A 21,058-nucleotide genomic window follows, 5' to 3' on the forward strand; every position below is an offset into this window, starting at 1 on the left:
CTTATTGCCTTTCTTCTTTTCTCTATTCCTTTACCTTTCGTCGTTGGCGTGTTACCGTCTTCATTTCTGCCACTAGACCTATGCCCCCTGACTGCCTGGGATTAACAGAGGCTTTTACAACTCTGCTTACCCTCTTTTTCTTGATTCTAGGGCTGGTACCAGCCAAGCCCATTATTCTGGGTCCTAATCTGTTTGGTGGAGTTGTTACTCCACTTCTCTGACCTCGCACTAGGGCCTGGGCACTCCTAGGAATTAGGGGCAGGGTGGAGTTAGGGCTGAAACCCATTTGCACGGACACTCCTATTTTATGTTCTAGTAACTTTATTCCTCAGAGGAATACTGCCCTTTGCAGCCCTCTGTATTTCACCCTTCGATTCATGTACAAGGATCTCACAATTATCAGTGGAAACATACCCTGAAATCTTCAGGCTAGAGGCAGTCACTTTCAGGACCACAGAAGTCCCTGCCTGGTGGCTGCTTGCCTCCAGAAGGGAGAGCAGGAGTGACTACCACATTGTCATGGCGGGAGCGCGTGGCGGCCAGTGTCTGTGAAGTGGGGGAGGAGTGGGGTCCTGTGGAATATGAGCAGGGCAGGAAGCCCCAGCCTGAGCCTGTGGTGTGTTTGGGGCCAAATATTGTTCCCCCCCCCCTCCGCCCCCGCCCCCGCCCACGAAAAAAACTCCTGCGCTCCCAGAAGGTGCGAGTACCGAGATTAGTGTCATGCGGGGCCGCTGAGTGTGACTTCCAGCCCTCCAGCGTCTCGTGCCCCGCCTGTGTCGGAGCCCATGGCTTTTTAGGACAGGAAGCGCTGCGGGGTAGTGCGGGCAGGCAGGCACGTCACACCGGACAGCGTCGAGATTGCTGCTTTCGGTTCCCCGGCGGGCGGTGAGGCAGAAAGTGCAGGGCGGAAAGAGGAGCCCCAGCACCTCAGAGCTGTCGGGCAGTGGCCAGGAAGCAAAGCACAGGAGCGCTGTGGTGCCAGCGGCCGGGCTAGGGATGACTGGCGGGTTTGCGCCGGACCGGACCCCGAGGGCGGTCAGGCGCAAGGGGGCGGGTGCTGCCGTACTCCGGCCGCGGGGCCAGGGCGGGCCGGCCGGCGGGGCATTTAAACCCCGCTGACAGCCAGTCCAGCCCGGGACACGCGCCCAGCTCCGTAGCCTCCTGCATCGACTCAGCCTTAGGTACCGGTCAGGCAAAATGCGGTCCTCTCTGGCTCCGGGAGTCTGGTTCTTCCGGGCCTTCTCCAGGGACAGCTGGTGAGCGGGGCAGGGGAGGGAGGCGTGCCGGGACCTCCCGGGCTCGGGGCTTGCAGGGGACGCGGGGGGCCTCGGAGATCACCCCAGATCGGCCCCGGCGCCGGCCAGGGGTGCTGGGGGGACTTGGTCCCGAGCTCCTCCAGTGGCGCCTGCCTCGGAGGTTGATAACCCTCCCTGCCCAACTCCGCCCGCGCTCCCCAAGACCCCGCGACGCTGGCTCTGTGACATTGGGGAAGAACAGGCTGCCAGGGAGGGTCTCCATCATTTCTCGTTTCCATCCTCCCTAATACACACCCGGGGCGCCTTCAGAGCGCCTTTCTGTCGTTGAGCAGCTGGGGAACCTGGGCTCGCAGGCTGGGGAACCGAGGCCAGGGGATGGTAGAGGAAAGAGGTGGCTACTGGGGTTTGTGAGTGTCCCTCTTGGTCTCCTTTAGCCCTCGAACACCAAGGCCGGAACTCAGTGGTCCTGGGAGCTCGTCTCGAGGCCTTTCAGCACCTGGAAAAGGCACAGCTCTCAGAGCAGAGCCGGGCAGCCCCTCAGCAGTGGGCGAAGGGCTTCACAGTGGTTCTCTTCCTGACCGCAGGGACCACATGTTGGGCTGCAAGGTGGGGTGGAGGGGTTTCAGCCACTCTTCCTTAGAGGTGGTCAACCATTGGAGCAGTCCGTTTGGTCTGCACAGTTTTTAAAATATTGTGTTAGTTGCCATTATTTACAAATCATAAAATTTAACAAAAATAGCTAGATTCCAGACTTCTCTTGAAAAATAGACGACGTGGACTGGGCATGGTGGTTCATGCTTGTAATCCCACCACTTTGGGAGGCCAAGATGGGAGAATTGCATGAGGCCAGGAGTTCGAGACCAGCCTGGCCAACATCGTGAGACCACCCCCCCCCCTCCATTCCCCCCTCACACCCCTCCCTGTCTCTAGAAGTAAAAAAGGAAGGAAAAGAAAAATGGATGATGTAGCAATACTGGGCCTAAATTTCCAAATTAAATGAATAGGATTGAGGAGTCCCCTTTAGATAGGGCAGGTGCTATTAAAGTGGCCAATTTGTCCTGGTTTTGAAATAGTCTTTGGTCAGCAACCCTCTCAATCGTGGGCAAAATGAGACAATTGGCTACCCTACACACTTTTTAATTGTGGAGAGCTCTCATCAGTTCTAACCTTCTTCACTCGTTTAGATTATTTACCTAGTCTTTCTTGAGTTGGAGACTGTTAAAAGATATTTTTCAGAAAAAGATTAAAATCCTGACTCTCACAAAGACATAAGAATGAACCCATGTTAAAGATTTTCTTTTACTCATAATAAAGGAGCCAGAAGATGTTATAATCGGTTCAAAAGAGAATCTAGAGAGGGGGATTGAGGAATTATTATTTAATGAGTATGGAGTTTCAGTTTGGGAACATGAAAAAGGTCTGGAAATGGATGATGGTGATGGTTGAGAGACAATGTGAACACACTTAATGCCACCTAAACGTAGACTAAAAATGGTTAGAATGGCAAAATTTATGTTATATATATTTTACCACAATTTTAAAAAGAGAATCTAAAGAACATATTCATTTATAGGTTAGGAATATTGAGACCAAACTGATCTTCTAGAGGTTGTGAGGGAAGACTACTGAAATTATCTTCATAGGTATATTTTGCGTGACTTCTCAGTTACCTACCACTTCAAAAAATTTTAAAATAGCTCAAGGTCAATTAAAAGCTGGAATCTGATAACCTGGAGGACTATCCGCTAGACAAGGCATAGTTTTCCATGGAAATACATTGTTTTTCTACAGTCTCTCCTGTTTTAATTTTTAAAAACATTCTTAGAAAGATTATTCTTGATCACAAAATAAAGCTGATCTCATTGGATTTGACTTGATTATGACAAGTTTACCATATAGCCCTTGTTAAGTTAATAAACTTAGCTGGAAGTTTTCATAAGGAATCCTAGATTAGATTTTTTAAAGCCTTTAATTATTTATTGTCCTGACATTAGTAAGCTGAGTCAAGAAACCGTCTCCACCAGGTTTTACCTACTGTACTGATGTATTTGGGCAAATTCCTCTTCTCAGGGTCCCCAAAATATCCTAAAGTTTCTGGGCTAGCCAGAGAGTGACCTTCCTTTTGGCTTGTAAACCCGGAAACCCAGTAAGCCCATTTTCTTGGGAGGATTTTCTTAGTATTGGCTCCATAGAGTGAACCTCAGTTTTTAAAGGAGGCTGTTTGTATCTGATTAAATAGGCATCCTGATCAAATACAACATCCAGGCAAGGTCTTGGTTGCATAACCAATTTTTCTAATTACGTACTGGTAAAAAAAAAAATTCTTACTGAACCTGTGCAAATAACCATATTGCCATGAAAAGCAAGAAGATTCCATAAGAGTTTCTGAATTCTGAGGAGTCAGGTAGGGAGAAAAAGATATTTATAAGTGTTTCATTTCAGTTTATGAAAGCATAATCTACTAAGTTCTTATGGGTTACTATAGCCTAAGAAGAAAGAGAAAGGTCTTCCTTATACGTCCAGAAAATAGAACACTATATCAACATCAACAATACTCTGAACATAGAAGACAGTCATCCATCCCCAGTTCATGCAGTCCTGTGTGATTAATTCTGTTCCTCTGAATCTTGGGTTAGCAATCTCAAAAACCTATCTGCTTCTTGACTAGAGTTCTGGAATTCCTGACTCAGTCCACTAGTACATTCTTAATGTTGTCTAAGTGGTTCCATCAGAAACCTATATCCAAGAGCAATTACTCATTACAGTGCTTTTCTGAGACAGCATTTGGTTGTTAAAGATAAAAACTCTGGCCTGCCAGGCTCAGTGGCATGATTACAGTCCCAGCTACTCAAGAGGCTGAGGTGGGAGGATCCCTTAAGCCCAATAGTGTGGGACTATAGTGCACCATGATCATGCCTGTGAAAAGCCAATGCACTCCAGTTTGGGCAACACAGCAAGATCCCATCTCTCAAAAAAACAAAAAAACTCCCACTCTATTGTATAACTGATTACAGAGCCTTTAAGAAGCATCAAAGTAAAATAAAAACTATCTGTAGGTGACAGAGACTTAAAAATTGTTGATTTAACTTATTACTGATAATTTTCAAGAATGAATGATCTGATGAGAATTCATGCCAAGAATAATGCAACTGACAAGGAAATTTGGTTGCTTCTGAGGTATGCAAAACAAAAAGATGCCAATCCAAACAAAAAAAAATCTGGACAGTGTCTAAAAATATAAGGCTAATTTCAAAAAACACAATGAACATGACATTAATTTATAAAAATGAACATGATTTTTACAGAGAAAAAATCTTAAGATATAACATATAAAAATTCTGAGATATAATTTACATAAAATGCCAAGAATATCAGCTAAAGATATTCAGTAAGCTTAACGTAAGTCCTAAATATCTGTATTTTAATGAAACTGCATAGGAAAGGCTGACGTACATCTCCAGTTGAAAACCAGTGACCTGGAAGATGCTACATTTAAATTAAAGAAGGAAAGTTGCAGCCTGGTAACTTATTTTATTTTATTTTATATTTTATATTTTATTTTATTTTATTTTATATTTTATTTTATATATGTTATGTTATGTTATGTTATGTTATGTTATGTTATTTTTTCGAGACAGAGTCTTGCTCTGTTACCCAGATTGTAGTGCAGTGGCACGATCATAGCTTGCTGCAGCCTCAAACTCCTGGGTTCAAGGGATCCTCTTGCCTCAGCCCCCTAAGTAGCTGAGACTACAGGCATGCACCACCACACCCAGCTAAGTTTTTTATTTTTGTAGAGACAGGGTCTTGCTATGTTGCCCAGGCTGGTCTCAAACTCCTGGCCTAAAGCCATCCTCCTACCTCATCCTCCCACCTCATCCTCCCAAAGCGCCAGGATTGCAGGCATGAGCCACCATGCCCAGCCTCCAGTAACATTTTAAATAATAATTGAAATTGTGACTAGTAACACGTATACTGTTGTCATCAGGGAAGGCACCATCAGGGTGCTGATAAATAGAAACATGTCATGTACAGAGAGGGCATTGAGAAGTCTGCACAACTCTTATATAGCATATAATTTCTCAAATATTTAGATAAATAATAATATTTTACCAATATAAATTTAACCTAGAGAAGACTGAGCATCTCTTCTGACTTGACAATTATTTCCAAGCAATTGATCAATGTTAACATATTAAATAAATCTAATTATTTCTAGCACCTCTCTTTTTAAAAGATGAAAGAACAAATCTTTGTGGTTTTCCAGGAGCCCTCCCTCTTTTTAAATTAAATATTTACAAACTCATCAAGATTTTGCCAACTTGGCAAAATTTTAACACATTTAATTGCTTATTTTCAGACTTATTGTTTGCATGTACTATAATCCAAGACAAATCGAATTTCCTTTCTACAAACCTACAAATGTATGCATTCAGATTTGACCTTCACTGTTTTCTTTCTTATTCTGGAACAACCGGTCATTTTTCTTCTGTGTAATATTTTTCCTTTTAATAAACAAAAACAGGTTTCCATACCATGTATACAAAGTCATACCTCTCTGCCATGATTGTTCCTAGTAGAGTCTCATTCATGTATATTAGTTATATCTTTTAACCAAAGTAACTAACATTTCAGAGAGAATGGGGAGTGGGGAGGATGGATCATTATAAACCATCTAGAACACATTAGCATTCTAGAAGGGCTCAGTAATAGCATATCATGACTTTCTCCAGCCTCCAACACTCTTCACTTTCACACTTCTCAAGGTGTGAATTCAGGTACTGTATTCCCCAACATCTCTGGGATTTAAGACAGACCTTGGTTGAAATCCTTTCACCACCATGAGCCTTGACTTTGCTGAGCCCCAGTTTCCTCATCATTAAAAGTCAGATGGGTTCTTGAGGATAAATGCGATAATATAAGGAAACATTCTTGATGTCTTGTGGCTGCTGGAGGGTAATCAACAGGTATCATTTTACTTCCTTCCAGATAAGTTTAGATTTGGATTCCTATCAAACACTAAATGTGACGTAGTTCTTCTGTAGGTACATTATTATGCTGAGCTCTGAGGCCTGCAAAGACAATCAAGACAGGGTTCTACCTTCCTGGAACTAAGAATCAAGCCAGAGAGGGGCTGTGTACACATAGTCAGCAATTTTAGAAGGCCCTGCTCTACTTATTGAGTGGCAAAGGATGACATTTTCCATGTGCTGTGTTGTTCAGAGGACCAGCGAGGGGAATGCAGAAGTCGGTTGGGGAGATTTTGAAGAAAACTGACTTGTTGAGCATTTAACACATAAAAAGTTAGAGATTATATGTATACATTGCCTGGCATACAGGAAGCATGGAATACATGGCGGCCTTTACTATCATTATTAGTGATGATGATGTTATTATTACAGATACATATTAACCCAATTCACCTTTCTTGTGCTAAACAAAATACAGGGTGCAGACAAATAAGAATAAAGACTTATAGTCTGAAAATGAGAAATCAAATATCTGTCACATTTAACTGCTTTCACATGTCCCCAAGGAGGGCATTTAACAAGTGAAGAAGACAGAATAGGAAGCTGAAAGTGGACTGGCCCTGGGCCTTGGACTCCTCCTCTGTAAAATGAGGATAATAATAATGCCTGTATCATATGAGTGTTTTGAGGTTTAAATGAGGTACTACGTGTAAGGTACTTAGGTCAGTGCCAGGCTGATATGAAGCACTGAGTAAACACTAATGATTGACTATATTCTATTTGTTTTTCCTACTACTTTGTGCCAGGCATTGTTTATTTGTAATTCTTGTGGAACTGCAAGGTGAATGTTAGCTTCCCTGTGGAACATATGAGTATAATGAGGCACAGAGCAGTTATGTAAGCCTGTCCAACACCACACAGCTGATAAATGACTGAGCTGGAGTTGGAATCAAGATTAGTCTGACTCGTAAGCCCATGGTCTTTCCGCTGCCTTCCTAATGATAGTGTTGGGTGGGGAAAAGATTACATGGCCATTTGGCCTTGGACAAATTACTTAACATCTCCAAGGCTCAATTTCCTTATCTGTGAAATGGAAAAAGTGATGTACCTATATCATGGGTTTTTGGTGAAATTAAACGAGAAACTGCTTAAAGCACTTAGCCCAGTGTCTAGCATACTTGGTATTGGCTAGGTGCTTACAAATTTCTGTGGAGGGAGAGAATCATCTCCATTAGGAGAAGAAGGAAGTCTTTGACTTGGATCTGGAGGTGTTCTGAGCAGAGGTCACAGAGCCGGCAAAGGCTTGCAAGTGGAGACATGGCTCGTCCCCTGTCTATGAAGTAGTAACATGTAGCTCCAGCTGGCAGGAACAAAGGGTGCCCTTGGACAGGAGGCTGGGAGTCATATGGCGCCAGGTGTGTGCAGACAGCTGCAGACATCCAAGCAAGAGTCAGAGATGGCGGAGTTTCTGCCCAGGAAGATGTTGCTCTCCTCCTCCTGTTAGGCCTTCCTCATCAGGATGACGATGAATGGCTTGTCCATGGCGTTTCAGAGCCGCAGAGCACCCAGAGGTTCCCCAGCCCGGAGCCTGGCTGGTTCCTGCCTTTTGTGCCAGTGTCTGTGTGGGTGCGTCTGGGGGCAGCTGGCAGCATGGGAGATGACTGTGGCTGGTGCTTATGGGGTTGGGCCCATTTCCTGGGGCTCTCTGAGGGGGACGGCCCAGAACGTGCAGAAGAAAAGCCTGTGGGAGGAAATACCAGGGTGACCACAGCTGGATGAGCAGGAATGGGCAGGAAGGTGAATTGGGCAGGCAGGAAGAGCAGGAGCTGTGAGCTCCCATGGCGCCATTTTCCCCACACCTCGATCTTCCCCTGTGAGCTGGAAAAGGCCACAGCTGAGCTAGGATGGATGGTTCTGCCCTGTGGAGTTAGCTAAGGGCTTTCACTGCCGGATCCTGGTGCCCACTCTGAGGAGGACACAGAGGAAAGACATTCAAATTCATACCGAGAGAAAACCTGCTGTGTGCCAGACACTTTCACATCCGGGATATCTCATTTAATCTTTATAACACTCTCGCGCAGCAGGGGTGTATGATCTTATTTAAAGGCAGATCAAACTGAGGCTTAGAGACGTACAACAACTTGCCCAAGGTCACATTAAGTGGCAGAACCAGAAATTAGGATTCAGCCGATTTTGCTCGAAGTCTGATGTCTGTTTCCCTGTCCTATGGGCTAGCTCTCTCAAATCTTACTTTCCTGTTGACTGCAAAGAGGTGCATGGTAAGGGCAGCAGAAAGGGCTGTTTAAAATGAGCTTTGATGGGAAGAGGCTGCTTGGAAAAGGAAATGAGGGCTCCTGGGGAGAACCTGGAGGCTCAGCCCATGATCCCTACTGTGGCCCCCCAGAAGGGGCATGTGAGCCTGTGGAGGTCCCATCCCCCACCCCTCGTGACAGCAGCTTCTCCCACAGCTGCCTTTTGGGCTTCCTCTTCCACCCTGCTGTTTCCTCTTTCCCTCCCTACAGTGGACTGGCATGCACCTCACTGACCTCGGGTGGGGCTGTCTGACTCAGGCCTTGTGGGCTGGTCTAGAAGGTAGCAGCAAGGTTTCGAAATAGTCTGTATGGTTGGCCAAGGCCTTGTTTTTTCCATTCAAGCTTCTGTATCAACTGAGAGCTAGGGTCGGGGTTGACAGTCCCAAAGTAACAGCAGAATTGAGGACAGACACCAGGGGTAGAGTCCCTGAAGCCCAGGACCTCCTATCTGAGTCACTAACAGACACTAAGTTGGTGTGTGTGGGGGGTGGGGGGCAGTGTCACTGCTCTCCTGTTGGCTTCTGGCTCAGGTCTTGTCCCCTGGACCCTTCTCGCTCAGGAGAAGGAAGGCCATCCTCCTCCCCATCTAAGCAGGACTGCAGCTCTGCCATCATCAACACGCTTCCATCAGTGCTATTTACATAACCTTTCTTCAGAAGAGACACCAACTTAAAACCTGTTGGCTGCCTCTTCCTAGCCCCACCAGCACTCCCACCCTCCCTGTTATTCTGGCTGCTGATCGGAGCCCCTGCTGCAGCATGAAGCCTGTCTTCATTCTGCCTGACCATTCAGGGTCCCCCACTCAGCCTTCTTCCCAAAGCAAAACAATCTATCCTGTATTTTCCTCTTTCCTAAAACAGATTGTCATCTGAACCACCAATCTCTTCTCAAATGTCCTGAGTTCCTCGTGGCTCCTGGCCAATGGCTTCTTTCTCTGGGAAGGCTCTCAGGGCAAGCCCCGAGTCAACTCAATCTCTCTGAGCATAGGCCCACGTCCCAGCTGGAGGAAGGACAGCAAACAGAGGATTCCCTGAGGGGCTGGCTGCTGCCCTGGGAGAGCTTTGCGCCTCCCAGAGAGGGCCTTGTCCTGTCTTGTGTGCTAAAGACCTGGCTCAGGGCTCTGCCCCTGTGGTATCTGTTCCTGGCTGGCCTTTTCCTCGCAGGGTATCTCACAGTGCTGGTGGAGGGCTTGTGGGGGCGGGGGGTGGGCACCATCACCATTGAGCCTAGCTTGGTTCTTACTGTGCCCAGCCCTCTATCCTTTTCAGATCTGCTTAGTCTCAAAACAGTCACATCCGAGAAGAGGCGCCACTGAATCCATTTTCTCAGGACAAGTGCCAAAGTCACCTGCAGCCACAGCCAGCCTAGCCTGAGACTGGGGAGTGACTAGGGAGCCACTGGGGAACCGGGGCTGTTTCTGACATCTCTCGGGGGCAGCATCCCTCTGCTGGGCTGTTTCTTGGTTTTTGCTGTTGCAGTGGTGGTGGCAGTCGGTCTTTTGGGGGTTTTGTTTGTTTGTTTCTAATCTGTTGTTGCTTTGGGACATGCCATTTCTTGATTTTTACTCCAGAAGCATTCCTAGTGCAAAGTCTCAACAAGGTCAATAAAGTTATTATCAGGCTCCATCAAAAGAGTAGGTTGGACTGTCAGCTAATAGTTAAGAGATAGCTAGTCGACGTCTCTATCTAACTTGGTTATTCAGTAACCAGTATCCGGTGGGGGGAGGTGGGATTCTGAAAAGTGCCACCTCTTGCTAATAAGGTCTTTGAGGGTCATGGGACAGCTGCCCCATCTGGAGCAGCCGGGGGCCTTCCCCTCTGTCCTTTGGTCCTTGGCCTACTTGCCCAGCCTGGCCCAGCCCCTGGGCTGCCATCCTCCCTGTCACAGCCACCCTGGGGCCAGCTAGGCAAGGCCTGGCTGTGCATATTCTGTGCCCTGCTTCTCTTCTGGGACCTCTTGATTCACGAGAGAAGGACTGGTGAGAGGAGAAGTGAAACCTGCGGGTTCTAAACATGGAAGGAGTGCGTTGGCTGCCTTCCTGAAGCTAGTGCGAGCTTGGCAGTCTTGGCCTCCGTCTAGCCTAGCCCTTAACCTGACCGAAGTTCCCAGTCTCCTGTGACCCACGGCACCTTGATCTTTCTCTTAGAACACCTGACAGTGGGGAATGGATAGAGCACCAGACTCAGGAGGCCCAGCTCCAACTATGCCATGCCCAGAGAGTGGTGTGGCTTTGAGCTCATCCCTCCATCCCTCTGGAGGCCAGGAAGGAAGGCCCAGAAGAGGCCAGGCCTAGTGTCACACAACACAGCTGTGGACGCCCCCGCCCCACCCCGTACCCTCGAGACTCATGACTCTCCTGCTATCTTGGGTGTCAGGTTTTCTACTGGCAGCATCATGGGCGACTCCAGGTGGTGGATTTCAGGGAGTTGGGGTCAGAGCTGGCAGGGACATCAGGCCACCACCTGGAGGAGGGCAGGGCTGGAATCTTGGAACCTACCAGGTCAGGATGCAAGTGGGGACCCCTACTGACCTTCCTGTCTGCCCGTGGGAGCAGGTGGGAGGGCCCTGGGGCTGGAGTCTCTCCTGTGTCCCACTGTAGGCTCCCCAAGAAGCCCTAGGGCTCATCACAGGCAAGGCCAGCGCTCTAGGAGCTTCAGGGGATCCTTATGTTCATCTAGACCCAGCTATGCACAGCGGGCGGCGGGGTGGAGGGGGACAGGCTGGCAGCCACATCTCTGCCTTCCAGGTAAATCCAGGGCCTGGAACCTCCACTTCCCAGAAGAGTGTGGTTCAGCCCCTGACCCCACTCGGCTCCCCTAACAGAGCAGTGTGGGCCACCTCCACCCCTCCAGCCCTTGTTCCTTGTCTGAAAATTGGAAGCACACTAGCTGTCATCTAAGTGCCCTCTGGGCATCAGGAACAATTTCAGACCCATTAGGTGCATCTCACTAACCCATCAGTAGGTCTGAGAAAGGTGATAGACTCTGCTTTTCCGATGAGCAAAAAGATATAAGGAATGAAACCAGCTTTTGCCTGATTCCCAAGTCCTTGCTCTTTTCTCTTATAGACATCAACTCCCTGACATCTACCAGCTGGGGTCCCCCGTGGTGCTGCTATGTGCCTGGGAGTGGCTGGCAGGATGAAAAAGGCCCAGGGAACTGGCCTTGAGCCTCAGTGAGGAAGCCTGTCCGCGCTTCCCACCAAAACCTACAGGGCACAGCCCTGGGTCTTCACCTGGCTTAGGCTGGCTGGGGTTCAGAGCTGCTGACCTGGGAACTCCCGCTCTCTTCAGTGGCTTCCCATCACCTCCAGAGATAGCCTAAATGCCACAGCTTGGCACCTGAGGCCCCTGCCCTTCCCAGCCACCTCTGCTTCTCTGCTTATCTCAGTTTCACCCTCCAGATATCCCCACCGAGGCAGAGTTCCCCAAACAGGTAGTGTCATTTCACGCCTCCGTGCCTTTGTGCACGCTGCTTCCTCTCCCTGGCAGTCCTCCCTGCCCCAGCTGTGGTTGACTTGGCCTCGTCCTGCTTGTTTTTGAAGCCTCAGCTCCAGGAATCCTTTCCTGACACTGCTCCCTCCTGCTGGCTCGGAGTCTCTCCTCTGTGGCATCTCTATAAGAGAGAACCGTCACACCAGGTCTAACTGTCTCCCTGCTGACCTGTGCACCCAGGCAGGTGGAGATCCTGCTCACGGATTCTCTTGCTAGTGCTGGATTGTAGCATGGTGCCTGTTGCAGGATGGGCACAGGGATGCATGGGAGAGCAGCCTCACTTCAGCCGAAGGGAATCAAGATGTTAGAAATGGGCACAGCTCCTCCTACTGAGGTTGCTGGGGACAGGACTCCAGACAAAAGGGCCATGGAGCAGATAAGGAAGAACACCTGGGGCCACAAGCAGGGGAGTCGGGGAGGGCAGGCTGGAGTTGACACAGTGCAGTTGGGGGAGTGGGGTGGGAGGGGAAAGGGTGCTGGCCGCAGGCTGTGCGTCTGGGCCCCCACTGGCTCTGACCAGGCCTGGGAGGGCTCAGCCTGAGTGTGGAGGTACAGTCTGGCTTCCTAGTCAACACCAGGCTACGTAGCCAGCAAGGGCTTCACTGCCGAGCCTGCGATGAAAGAACAGTCATAGCTGGGGCCCCAGTGGGGCCTTGGGTCCCCAGGAATCTTTCAGACACTGAAAGGATCTGATTTGTCACCATGGTCAGTGGCCAAACATCTTGGCAGAGGCCCTGGCACATCCAAGTGGTCATGAAGGCTGGTCCTGCTGACTGGGGGGCCTTACCGGCAGTATAACCAGGGACCTGGGGACGGAGGGAGAGTCATGCTGTGTTCTCTTATCTTGTGGGACAGCTGGGATTGATGCTAGTGCAGTGTGTAACTGATGAGGAAACCAGAGGCAAATAAAAGGCTTAGGGATTCACGGGAGTTTACACAGGCAATTAGTGGGAGGTGCCATGCAAACCTTCCTGCCTCTCCCTGAACCAGCTGCGTCCCAGGCGGGGCATGGTAGGTGCTATCTGTAGGGCTGCAGGGTTCTTCCATCCATTGCTCTTTGCAGAAGGCCAGCTGGGCACCCTCTTCAAAGTCTCTCAGAGGATTTTCCTCAGATTCTGGAAGTCCCTGAACTAAGAGTCATGAGCCATATGGCAATAGGTGGAACCCGGAAAACATTGTTGCCACAAGCTTGCCTAGGTCAGTCACTGTGACAGGCACTTGGAGTAGCCCCAGCTTCCCTGGACAACTTGAGTCCTTAGAGGACCTCTGTGACCCACATGTGTGTCTTTGGGAACCGGTGGCCAGAGAGGCCAGGGCGTGGAGCCGCCTGCATTCCAGACTACACTGTTGCACCTTCATGCCGGATGGGATGGAAAGGCACTGAAAGCATTTAAGCAGAGCTGTGGAGGGGCATGAGCAACTTCAGTCTCTCAAGAAGACAGACAGGTAGGAAGCTCGATCCAGGGGCAAAGTGAGAAGGAGCCTTGTAGCCCAAGCCCAATTCAGGCTTCGCTGAAATGCCCCTTTGTTTCCCAAGTGGTAGTGGGTGCTGCTTCATGCCACATTTGGGGGAAGTGGGTTTGGGATGTGGAGGAGGATTCCTAGGCAGAGGGAGCATCCAGTGTCCTGCACTTGGGCTCCTGGGGCCAGGACAGAAAGGGCTTCAGGAGCCCTCCCACCCTTTTTCCTGACCCTTCTCCATGAAGTCTTCCGTGAGCCCTGGGTCTCGCCTAACTCCTGGCCCCTTCTCCTGGACTGGGGCTCCACTCTGAGGCCTATTTTCCCTGCATATCCTGGCTCCTGGCTGCAGCGAGGAAGCAGGCAGTGACTCAGCAGGGCTCTGGGGCCCTTCCCCAGGCCTCAGGCTCGGGGAGCAGCCGAGACGCAGTGGAAACGCTGAGTGCCACCCGAATGGACTGTTCTTTCCATCCCAGGTCAGGGCATGGGATGAGACATGAGGGTGAGAAAGAGCACATGCGTGTGAGCCACAGATGGAAAGAATAGGCTCTGTCCAGTGGGATGGACAGACTGGGACTAAGAAGAGGGCTTGGGTCTGTCAACAGCTGTCCCACTGCCACCTCCTTTCCAACTACTGCCTGGCTGAAGGAGGTGCTGTGTCTGCCCTGTTCGAAGCTTCAGAGGAGTATCGACCTCACTTTAAAAACAGACCCTTTTCCCGACTGTCTCCCCCCTATCCCCATCATTTCAGACATGTGAAAACCACTCAAACTCCCTGCCCCCACCTCTGCCACACACATGCACACACACAGGCGCCCTGACCCCAGGGAGCTCGACGAAAAGCAGAGGTGCTGCCAGCTGGTCAGAGCAGGTGGAGGTGCTTCCTGTGGGCTGGGGCCGAGCCGGCTCCAACAGAGGCCTCAGGAGTTGGGAACAGGGAGACAGGTACCCCTGAGCACCCTGGCCTCTGGGCATTTTTCCTCAGCCTCCCCTTGGTCTCTGCACCAAGAAGGAAAGAGTTGGTGGTGCTCAGGCCCTGGGACTGCCAGAGGGGACACAGGTTGGGGATGCCGGCCCAGAACTTCCAGCTGGGACTGACTTCCCACTAATGCAGATGTTGTCCCTTCTCACAGGTTCCGAGGCTTCATCCTGCTGCTGACCTTCCTAATTTACACCTGCTATCACATGTCCAGGAAGCCTATCAGTGTCGTCAAGGTGAGGCTGGCTGGCAGCAAGGAAGAGTGCAGAAGCTCACTGTCGTAACCATCCTTACCCCTTCCCATGGTCGGTGAGGTTGCACCTTCACCTGGCAGGCTCCCACTCTCAGTGGCTGTCTTCCCCAGGAGCTCCTTTTGAGTTTATTCCCCAAGACAGCTGTGTCGGTGGCTCTGGATGGAATAAGCGTGCAGGGTCCCTGGGCTATGTGGATGCTGCTCATGGGTCTGATGTGGCCGCTTTCCCCTGCAGCCAGTTCCTGCAGGAGGAGGTGCCAGTAGGGGGGACGTGGAATCTGGTAGGAGGCAGTGTCTCCGGTATGGTTGGGGCAGGTGGTTGCTCGCTCCCCTCTGGGTCAACCCCTGACCTGTATGTCCCATTGCCTATCCAGAGCCGTCTGCACCAGAACTGCTCGGAGCAGATCAAACCCATCAATGATACTCACAGTCTCAATGACACCATGTGGTGCAACTGGGCCCCATTTGGTAAGAACAGGGCAAGTTGCTCTGCCCATTCCCCATTCCCTCTTCCTCAAGAAGGGGCTGTCCAGGGAGGGCTTCCTGCAGGGGCATCCACGCAGTCAGCTTTCTGTTTCTCCCATCTGCTTTCAGACAAGGACAACTACAAGGAGTTACTGGGGGGCGTGGACAACGCCTTCCTTGTCGCCTATGCCATCGGCATGTTCGTCAGGTAAGGACAGAGGCTGAGCCTGTGACCAAGAGGAGGATGGTTTAGAGCTGCTACCTCCCCTTAAGGAACCTGGGGGCAGCTGGGTTGAAGCAAACTCCCACCAGGGAGTGATGGCTCCCCCATGTGGGAATGAGACCAGGGATGCTGCATGTACAATCCACCCACAGCCATCCTCCTTGCCTTACTGCGGTCGCAGAGACTGCTCCTTCGCCTGGTAGACTCCCACTGGTAGCAGCTCTTTTGCCTGGAAATGTTCTCCTGGATGCTGCTTTTGAGTCTATTCACTCAGATATCACAGTTGGTGGGTATGGACTAGGACCCTTTAAGAATGGCCCTGCGTGCACATACAGCTGGGAGAATCCCCATCCTCTGCTGCGTGCAAACCAGCACGGGAAGCATGCTGTTCCTTGCCAGAAATCCACGATCAATAAGGCTGCATACTGCCTCCAAAGAGCTCACAGGCTAGCGGGGGCAATGGATGCGTCGGCAGCTGGTGCTAAAACTGTGGCGGCTCCATGACAGAGGTGGCCATCAGGTGTTCTGGGAGCTCCAAGGTCATGACTCAGTCCAAGCTGAGCTAGAGCAGAGGGGTCGGGGAAGGCTTCTTGGATGAGATGGTGCCTGACCTGATGCAAGGGACTTGGGTGCGGCGGTGCAGAGGGGGACCTGGGCAGAAGGAATAGCACGAGCAAGCAGGGCAAATGTGAAGAAGCAGCATGATCTATGGGAGGAACTGCGGGCAGGTGTATGGAGGGAATGACAGTGTAAGGAAGGTAGCAGCAGGGCTGAGGGCTGAGGTCATTTGCACATGAGGCCCATGGGCAGAGACGCGTGGAAGGGTTTTCGCCAGGGCGTCCCATCCAGATGGGCATTTCTGAGAGCTCACTCTGAGAGTGATGCTGAGGTGGATGAGACTGGTCACACAGAGTGACCAATTTGACAATAGCCCAAGCTGTTGAGCTTACGTTACTACAGTGGTGATAGAGGGGGAAAGAGGCGATGTACTGGAGCACTAGCTAAGAGGTAGCCCGGTGAGTCTTGGAGACTGAATGTGAGGGGTGGGGAGGAGAGGTGGGAGGATGAGGGAGCTCTGAGCCTGGCTTGAGTGCCCAAAGGGTGGCATTCACTCAGATGAGGATAGCAGGATGATGAAGGCGTCAGGGCGGTTGGCGGGAGGAGGAAGAGGAATTCAGCTTAAGAGCACTGGGTTTCAAATGCCCCGGGGGCATCTGAATAAAGATGTCCAGGACCCACCTGTCTGCTACTGTGAAGCTCTGGGAGACAGATCAGGCCTGAAGATATGCATGTGGAGCTATTTAGCCTATGGGTGGTTGTTACAATGGTAAAAGTGATACAAAAGACTGCTCTGAGAGGAAAATACACCACACGGAGTGGCTGGCCAAGTGGAGGAAGATAGGCAAGCTAAATTCATGGAGCATGGCCAGGTGTCACAGAAGCAGTGGGGGACAGAGGTTGGCCCCGTCACATGGCAACACAGAAGTCATCGGTGGGACCTTGGCCAGAACCACTTCCTAGCGTGGTGGGGGCAGAAACGTGGTAGGGACTTGAGGTGGACACAGAGGAGCTTAACCGCAGACCCAACTTTCTCTTCCCCAGTGGGGTTTTTGGGGAGCGGCTTCCGCTCCGTTACTACCTCTCAGCTGGAATGCTGCTCAGTGGCCTTTTCACCTCGCTCTTTGGCCTGGGATATTTCTGGAACATCCACGAGCTCTGGTACTTTGTGGTCATCCAGGTATGAATCACCATCTTGCACTTGGGCCTATGTTGCTGTCTTGGGAAGGACCTGGGAGACCGCAGCTCACAGCGGATGGGCGCCTGTGTTCCTGGTTCCCTGTCCAGTGCGCTCTATTACACTGCACTGGGTTCCACCCCCTGGCCCCACTGCCCCTGCATTTATTCACTCAGAGAGTTGGCCTTGAGCACAACGCTGTGGTCACTTCTGATGCACGAGAGGCTTGGTCTCTGCTTGAACAATCTTGAGCGAGAGAAGCCAGCTCATGCCATTGGGGAGGTGTGGCGTGTGTGTAAGGGAAGGGTGAAGTTTGTAGTGTGGGGTATGGAGGGCTTCTCGGCCAGGAAATTTAGCCTCCTCAGCCCAGGGCGGTCAGAGCAGGGAGCCAGTTGCACAGCCCAGGCCTATTCCCACCCTCCCTTCCCTCTCCCTGCAGGTCTGTAATGGACTCGTCCAGACCACAGGCTGGCCCTCTGTGGTGACCTGCGTTGGCAACTGGTTCGGGAAGGGGAAGTGAGTGTGACAAGGGAGGAGGAGTGGGAAGGATTGGGAGGGCTGGGGGTCCCGAGCTGGTCACCGTGGCCTCTGATTTAATTTCAGAGGGAAGGGTCAGAAAGCGGCCTCTGCATTGCTGTTCACATGCTTATAAGTGGCTAAAAGCAGTGCTGATTTTCTCACTGATGAGGCTTTAACCCATAGAGCAGGCAACCTTAGTTATGTTTTTTCTAATAATAGATGAATTTCTGTTTTCAACGAAGACAGAAAGAAGCCTATAAAACTTTTTTCCCCCCGTTGAATTGGCTTGTGTGCAAAACAAAGTTGCTTTGGAGAAGAGGTTCTCACCCTTGGCACTACTGACTTTCTGGGCTATTGGACCCTTGTTTGGGGACTGTCCTACCACTGTAGGCTGTTTAGTAGTAGCCTTCCTGGCATCTGCTCACTGGATGCCATAGCACACCCTGAGTTGTGACCACCAAAAATCTCTAGCTGTTAGCAGATGTCCCTTGGGGGTAGGATCACCCCTGGTTGAGGACAGTGCTTTAGAGTGAGACTGTGGGACAGAAGAGAACGAGGGCAGGGCCCCCAGGCCCTCAGTGTGGCTAGAGCTCCCATCAGCACTCACTCAGGGAGCTGGGCAGAGGGAGCGACACCCCAGGCCCTGCAGCCACCTGCTTGACACCACCCAAGGTCTCCCACTCCTTGCTGACTTGGGGCTTTGGGGCTCAGTCTTTGGTGACTTGGGAAAGCTGCAGTCAGCCCAGATTTAGAGCTTGGCTGGGGCAGTTGCTGTGGACAATGTGCTTTGCTTTTTTGTTCTTCTACCTTCTTCCCTTCTCTCCCTCCCTTACAGGCGGGGGCTCATCATGGGCATCTGGAATTCCCACACATCTGTGGGCAACATCCTGGGCTCCCTGATTGCCGGCATCTGGGTGAACGGGCAGTGGGGCCTGTCGTTCATTGTGCCTGGCATCATTACTGCCATCATGGGCATCGTCACCTTCCTATTCCTCATCGAACGTGAGTGGTCCCCTCACTCCCCACAAGTGAGCCTAGAAGTTCTCGGTTTCTGGGAGAAGGCAACTGGATCTACTGGAAAGATTGCTAGTGACAGAGTGGGAGGACCAGCCATGTGACTTTGGACAAACTCTCAGAGCCTTTATTTTCTCGTTTGTAAAATAATAATAGTAATAATAATGTCTATTTCGTAGGATTTCTGCAGGTTTAACTGAGACACCATAGTTAAAATGCCAGGCCCACAGGAGGTGCTTGGCAAGCATTGGTTGAATCTGAGAGGTGTGATCAGGGAAGGTGGAGTTGAAGGGACATTTTTACAGTGACCAGGCTCTCCAGTTGCTGCAGGTGGCCTTGTGCAGTAGCCAGGCCAGGTATGAGAGCCACTGTATAGCTAAGAGTACTAAAGTCCAAGAGGCAGTAGTGACACCACTGGTTGTTAGGAAAGCCAGGCCTAGAAAGTTGTCTCCTGAGCCCCAGGCCCCGCTCCCTCCTGCTGGGACACACACTGGCCACCTTAGGAGTTGGAGGTGGGGCCGGTTCCCAGGATGGCTTAGGTCCAATGCAAGATGAGGGCCTGGCAATCACCTTGGGATTGCAGGGGGGTTGGAAAACTTCTTAGAAAGCAATTTTTTCCCAGACCCAGAAGATGTGGACTGCGCCCCTCCTCAGCACCACGTGAGTGTGAGCCCTCCCAGCCCTATGCCTGCCTTCCAACTCCATCCAGAGGGCTGGACCCAGAGAGGCCTGGGGAGCTAGAGCTGGCCCTCACTGACCTCACGGACCCAGTGCTAGGCCCATGAGTTGGCCCTACAGCCTGATGAGTCTGGCAGATCAGTCCAGCCCGAGACGAACATGTGCCTCCCCATCCTGGGAGCTAGTGTCTCTTGCCTGGGCTGCACCTTCAGCTGGTGGGAGGCAGCACATGGACACACCCACAGCAGGGCTCATCTCCTCTGCTCAGGGTGAGCCAGCTGAGAACCAGGACAACCCTGAGGACCCTGGGAATAGTCCCTGCTCTGTCAGGGAGAGCGGCCTTGAGACTGTGGCCAAATGCTCCAAGGGGCCATGCGAAGAGCCTGCTGCCATCAGCTTCTTTGGGGCACTCCGGATCCCAGTAAGAAGTTTGTGGAATGGAGGAAAGAGAGGGGCTTTCCAGATTTTTTTGCTGGTGATGAGGAGATGGGGTGCTTGGGTGATCTATTTTTCTAGAACTTCTTTATAGGGGAGGTGTAAGTTGGGCAGCCTGCTTGGGGAGGGCAGCGTGGGAGATTTGTCTCGAAACAACCTTGCACAGTGGTCACGTTGCTTTTATTGGAACTGGATGTGTTGGAGGCTGCCTTGTGTGACAGGTGATGGAGAGTACTAGGGTGCTGCTGAGCACCCCTCGGGGCCACCACTGAACCCAGGACCTCTGGGACCCCTTCCCCTGTTGCACTCCCCAGGGCGTGGTCGAGTTCTCTCTGTGTCTGCTGTTTGCCAAGCTGGTCAGTTACACCTTCCTCTACTGGCTGCCCCTCTACATCGCCAATGTGGGTAAGTCCAAGAGAAGGGGAATGAAGGGGTCTCTGAGGAGGCCAAGGCTGCCTCTAGTGGGAGAGGAAGCCCGTCGTGGTGATGCCTGTGATTCCAGTATATAGGCAGAATTCCTGCTGAACTTCTCCTACAGTGAAAGGAGCTTGATTTAGTTCTTTACTTAAATGAAAGCTAAACCCAGCACACTACCCCCTAGACCCTGACTCCAGCCACCTTCTCTCCCTTGGAACTGAGCTGAGGATTAGGAACTCAGAGCTCTGTTCTGCAGTTCTTGCTGTCTTCTTCTCTAGCCGTTAGTGTAGGAGAAACCCCCTCCAGGCTGCTTGGCTCATAGGTGGTAGGATTGGGAGGTGCTAGGAAAGGCCTGCCTGCTGGATCTCTCCCCCAGCCCAAGAAGAGGGCCTGGTGAGTGACCCCACTCCTTGTAGCCTGGTGGTGACCCTGGTGTTCTTCTCCCAGTGGGACCTAATGGGATTGATGCCCCTGTACCTGGATCTGCTGGGCTGCACTGATGTTCTGCCCTGTCTCATGGACCTACTCTCCTCTGCCCCTGCCCAGGGATGTACAGATGAGAAGAGCTCACTTGAAAAAGGATGTTTCATGTCCACCTGGCCTGGGTCTCTGCTTTTCCATAGGTCGGGCTGCTCTACCAAACAGCAGCCCACCCCACCCTGCCCAGCCCCCAGGAGCCTCCAAGCTCCACCAGGGCTGAGGACCTCTCACCCAGTGCTGCTCCCCTCCCTCCCAGCCCTGGGAGGAACAACAGTGCCTTGCCACACATTGTGCTGGCTCTGAACAGGATACTGTAGGCGTTAGTCATGGCCAAGTCTCAAGCTGTAGCTTGCCCTGCAGCTCTGTCGGGG

The 21,058-nt window shown here is 51.2% G+C and overlaps 1 protein-coding gene across 3 annotated transcripts in view; it reads left to right on the forward strand.

Moving 5' to 3' along the window:
* Positions 1-824: 824 nt before the first annotated feature.
* The window catches only part of SLC37A2 (solute carrier family 37 member 2), a 28,814-nt gene continuing 8,580 nt past the window's right edge, over positions 825-21,058 (forward strand). For all 3 annotated transcript variants that reach the window (XR_010119882.1, XM_055273612.2, XM_055273613.2), the window contains exons 1-10: positions 825-1,256; positions 14,623-14,704; positions 15,096-15,189; positions 15,316-15,394; positions 17,012-17,147; positions 17,584-17,660; positions 18,499-18,665; positions 19,300-19,337; positions 19,624-19,776; positions 20,105-20,195. Coding sequence is in view for 2 of the 3 variants with exons in the window: in XM_055273612.2 (XP_055129587.1) it covers positions 1,198-1,256; positions 14,623-14,704; positions 15,096-15,189; positions 15,316-15,394; positions 17,012-17,147; positions 17,584-17,660; positions 18,499-18,665; positions 19,300-19,337; positions 19,624-19,776; positions 20,105-20,195 (976 nt within the window). In the remaining variant the exon portion in view is untranslated. The remainder of the gene's footprint in view (positions 1,257-14,622; positions 14,705-15,095; positions 15,190-15,315; positions 15,395-17,011; positions 17,148-17,583; positions 17,661-18,498; positions 18,666-19,299; positions 19,338-19,623; positions 19,777-20,104; positions 20,196-21,058) is intronic.

This window comes from Symphalangus syndactylus, chromosome 3 (assembly GCF_028878055.3).
Source record: "Symphalangus syndactylus isolate Jambi chromosome 3, NHGRI_mSymSyn1-v2.1_pri, whole genome shotgun sequence".
NCBI lineage: Eukaryota > Metazoa > Chordata > Mammalia > Primates > Hylobatidae > Symphalangus > Symphalangus syndactylus.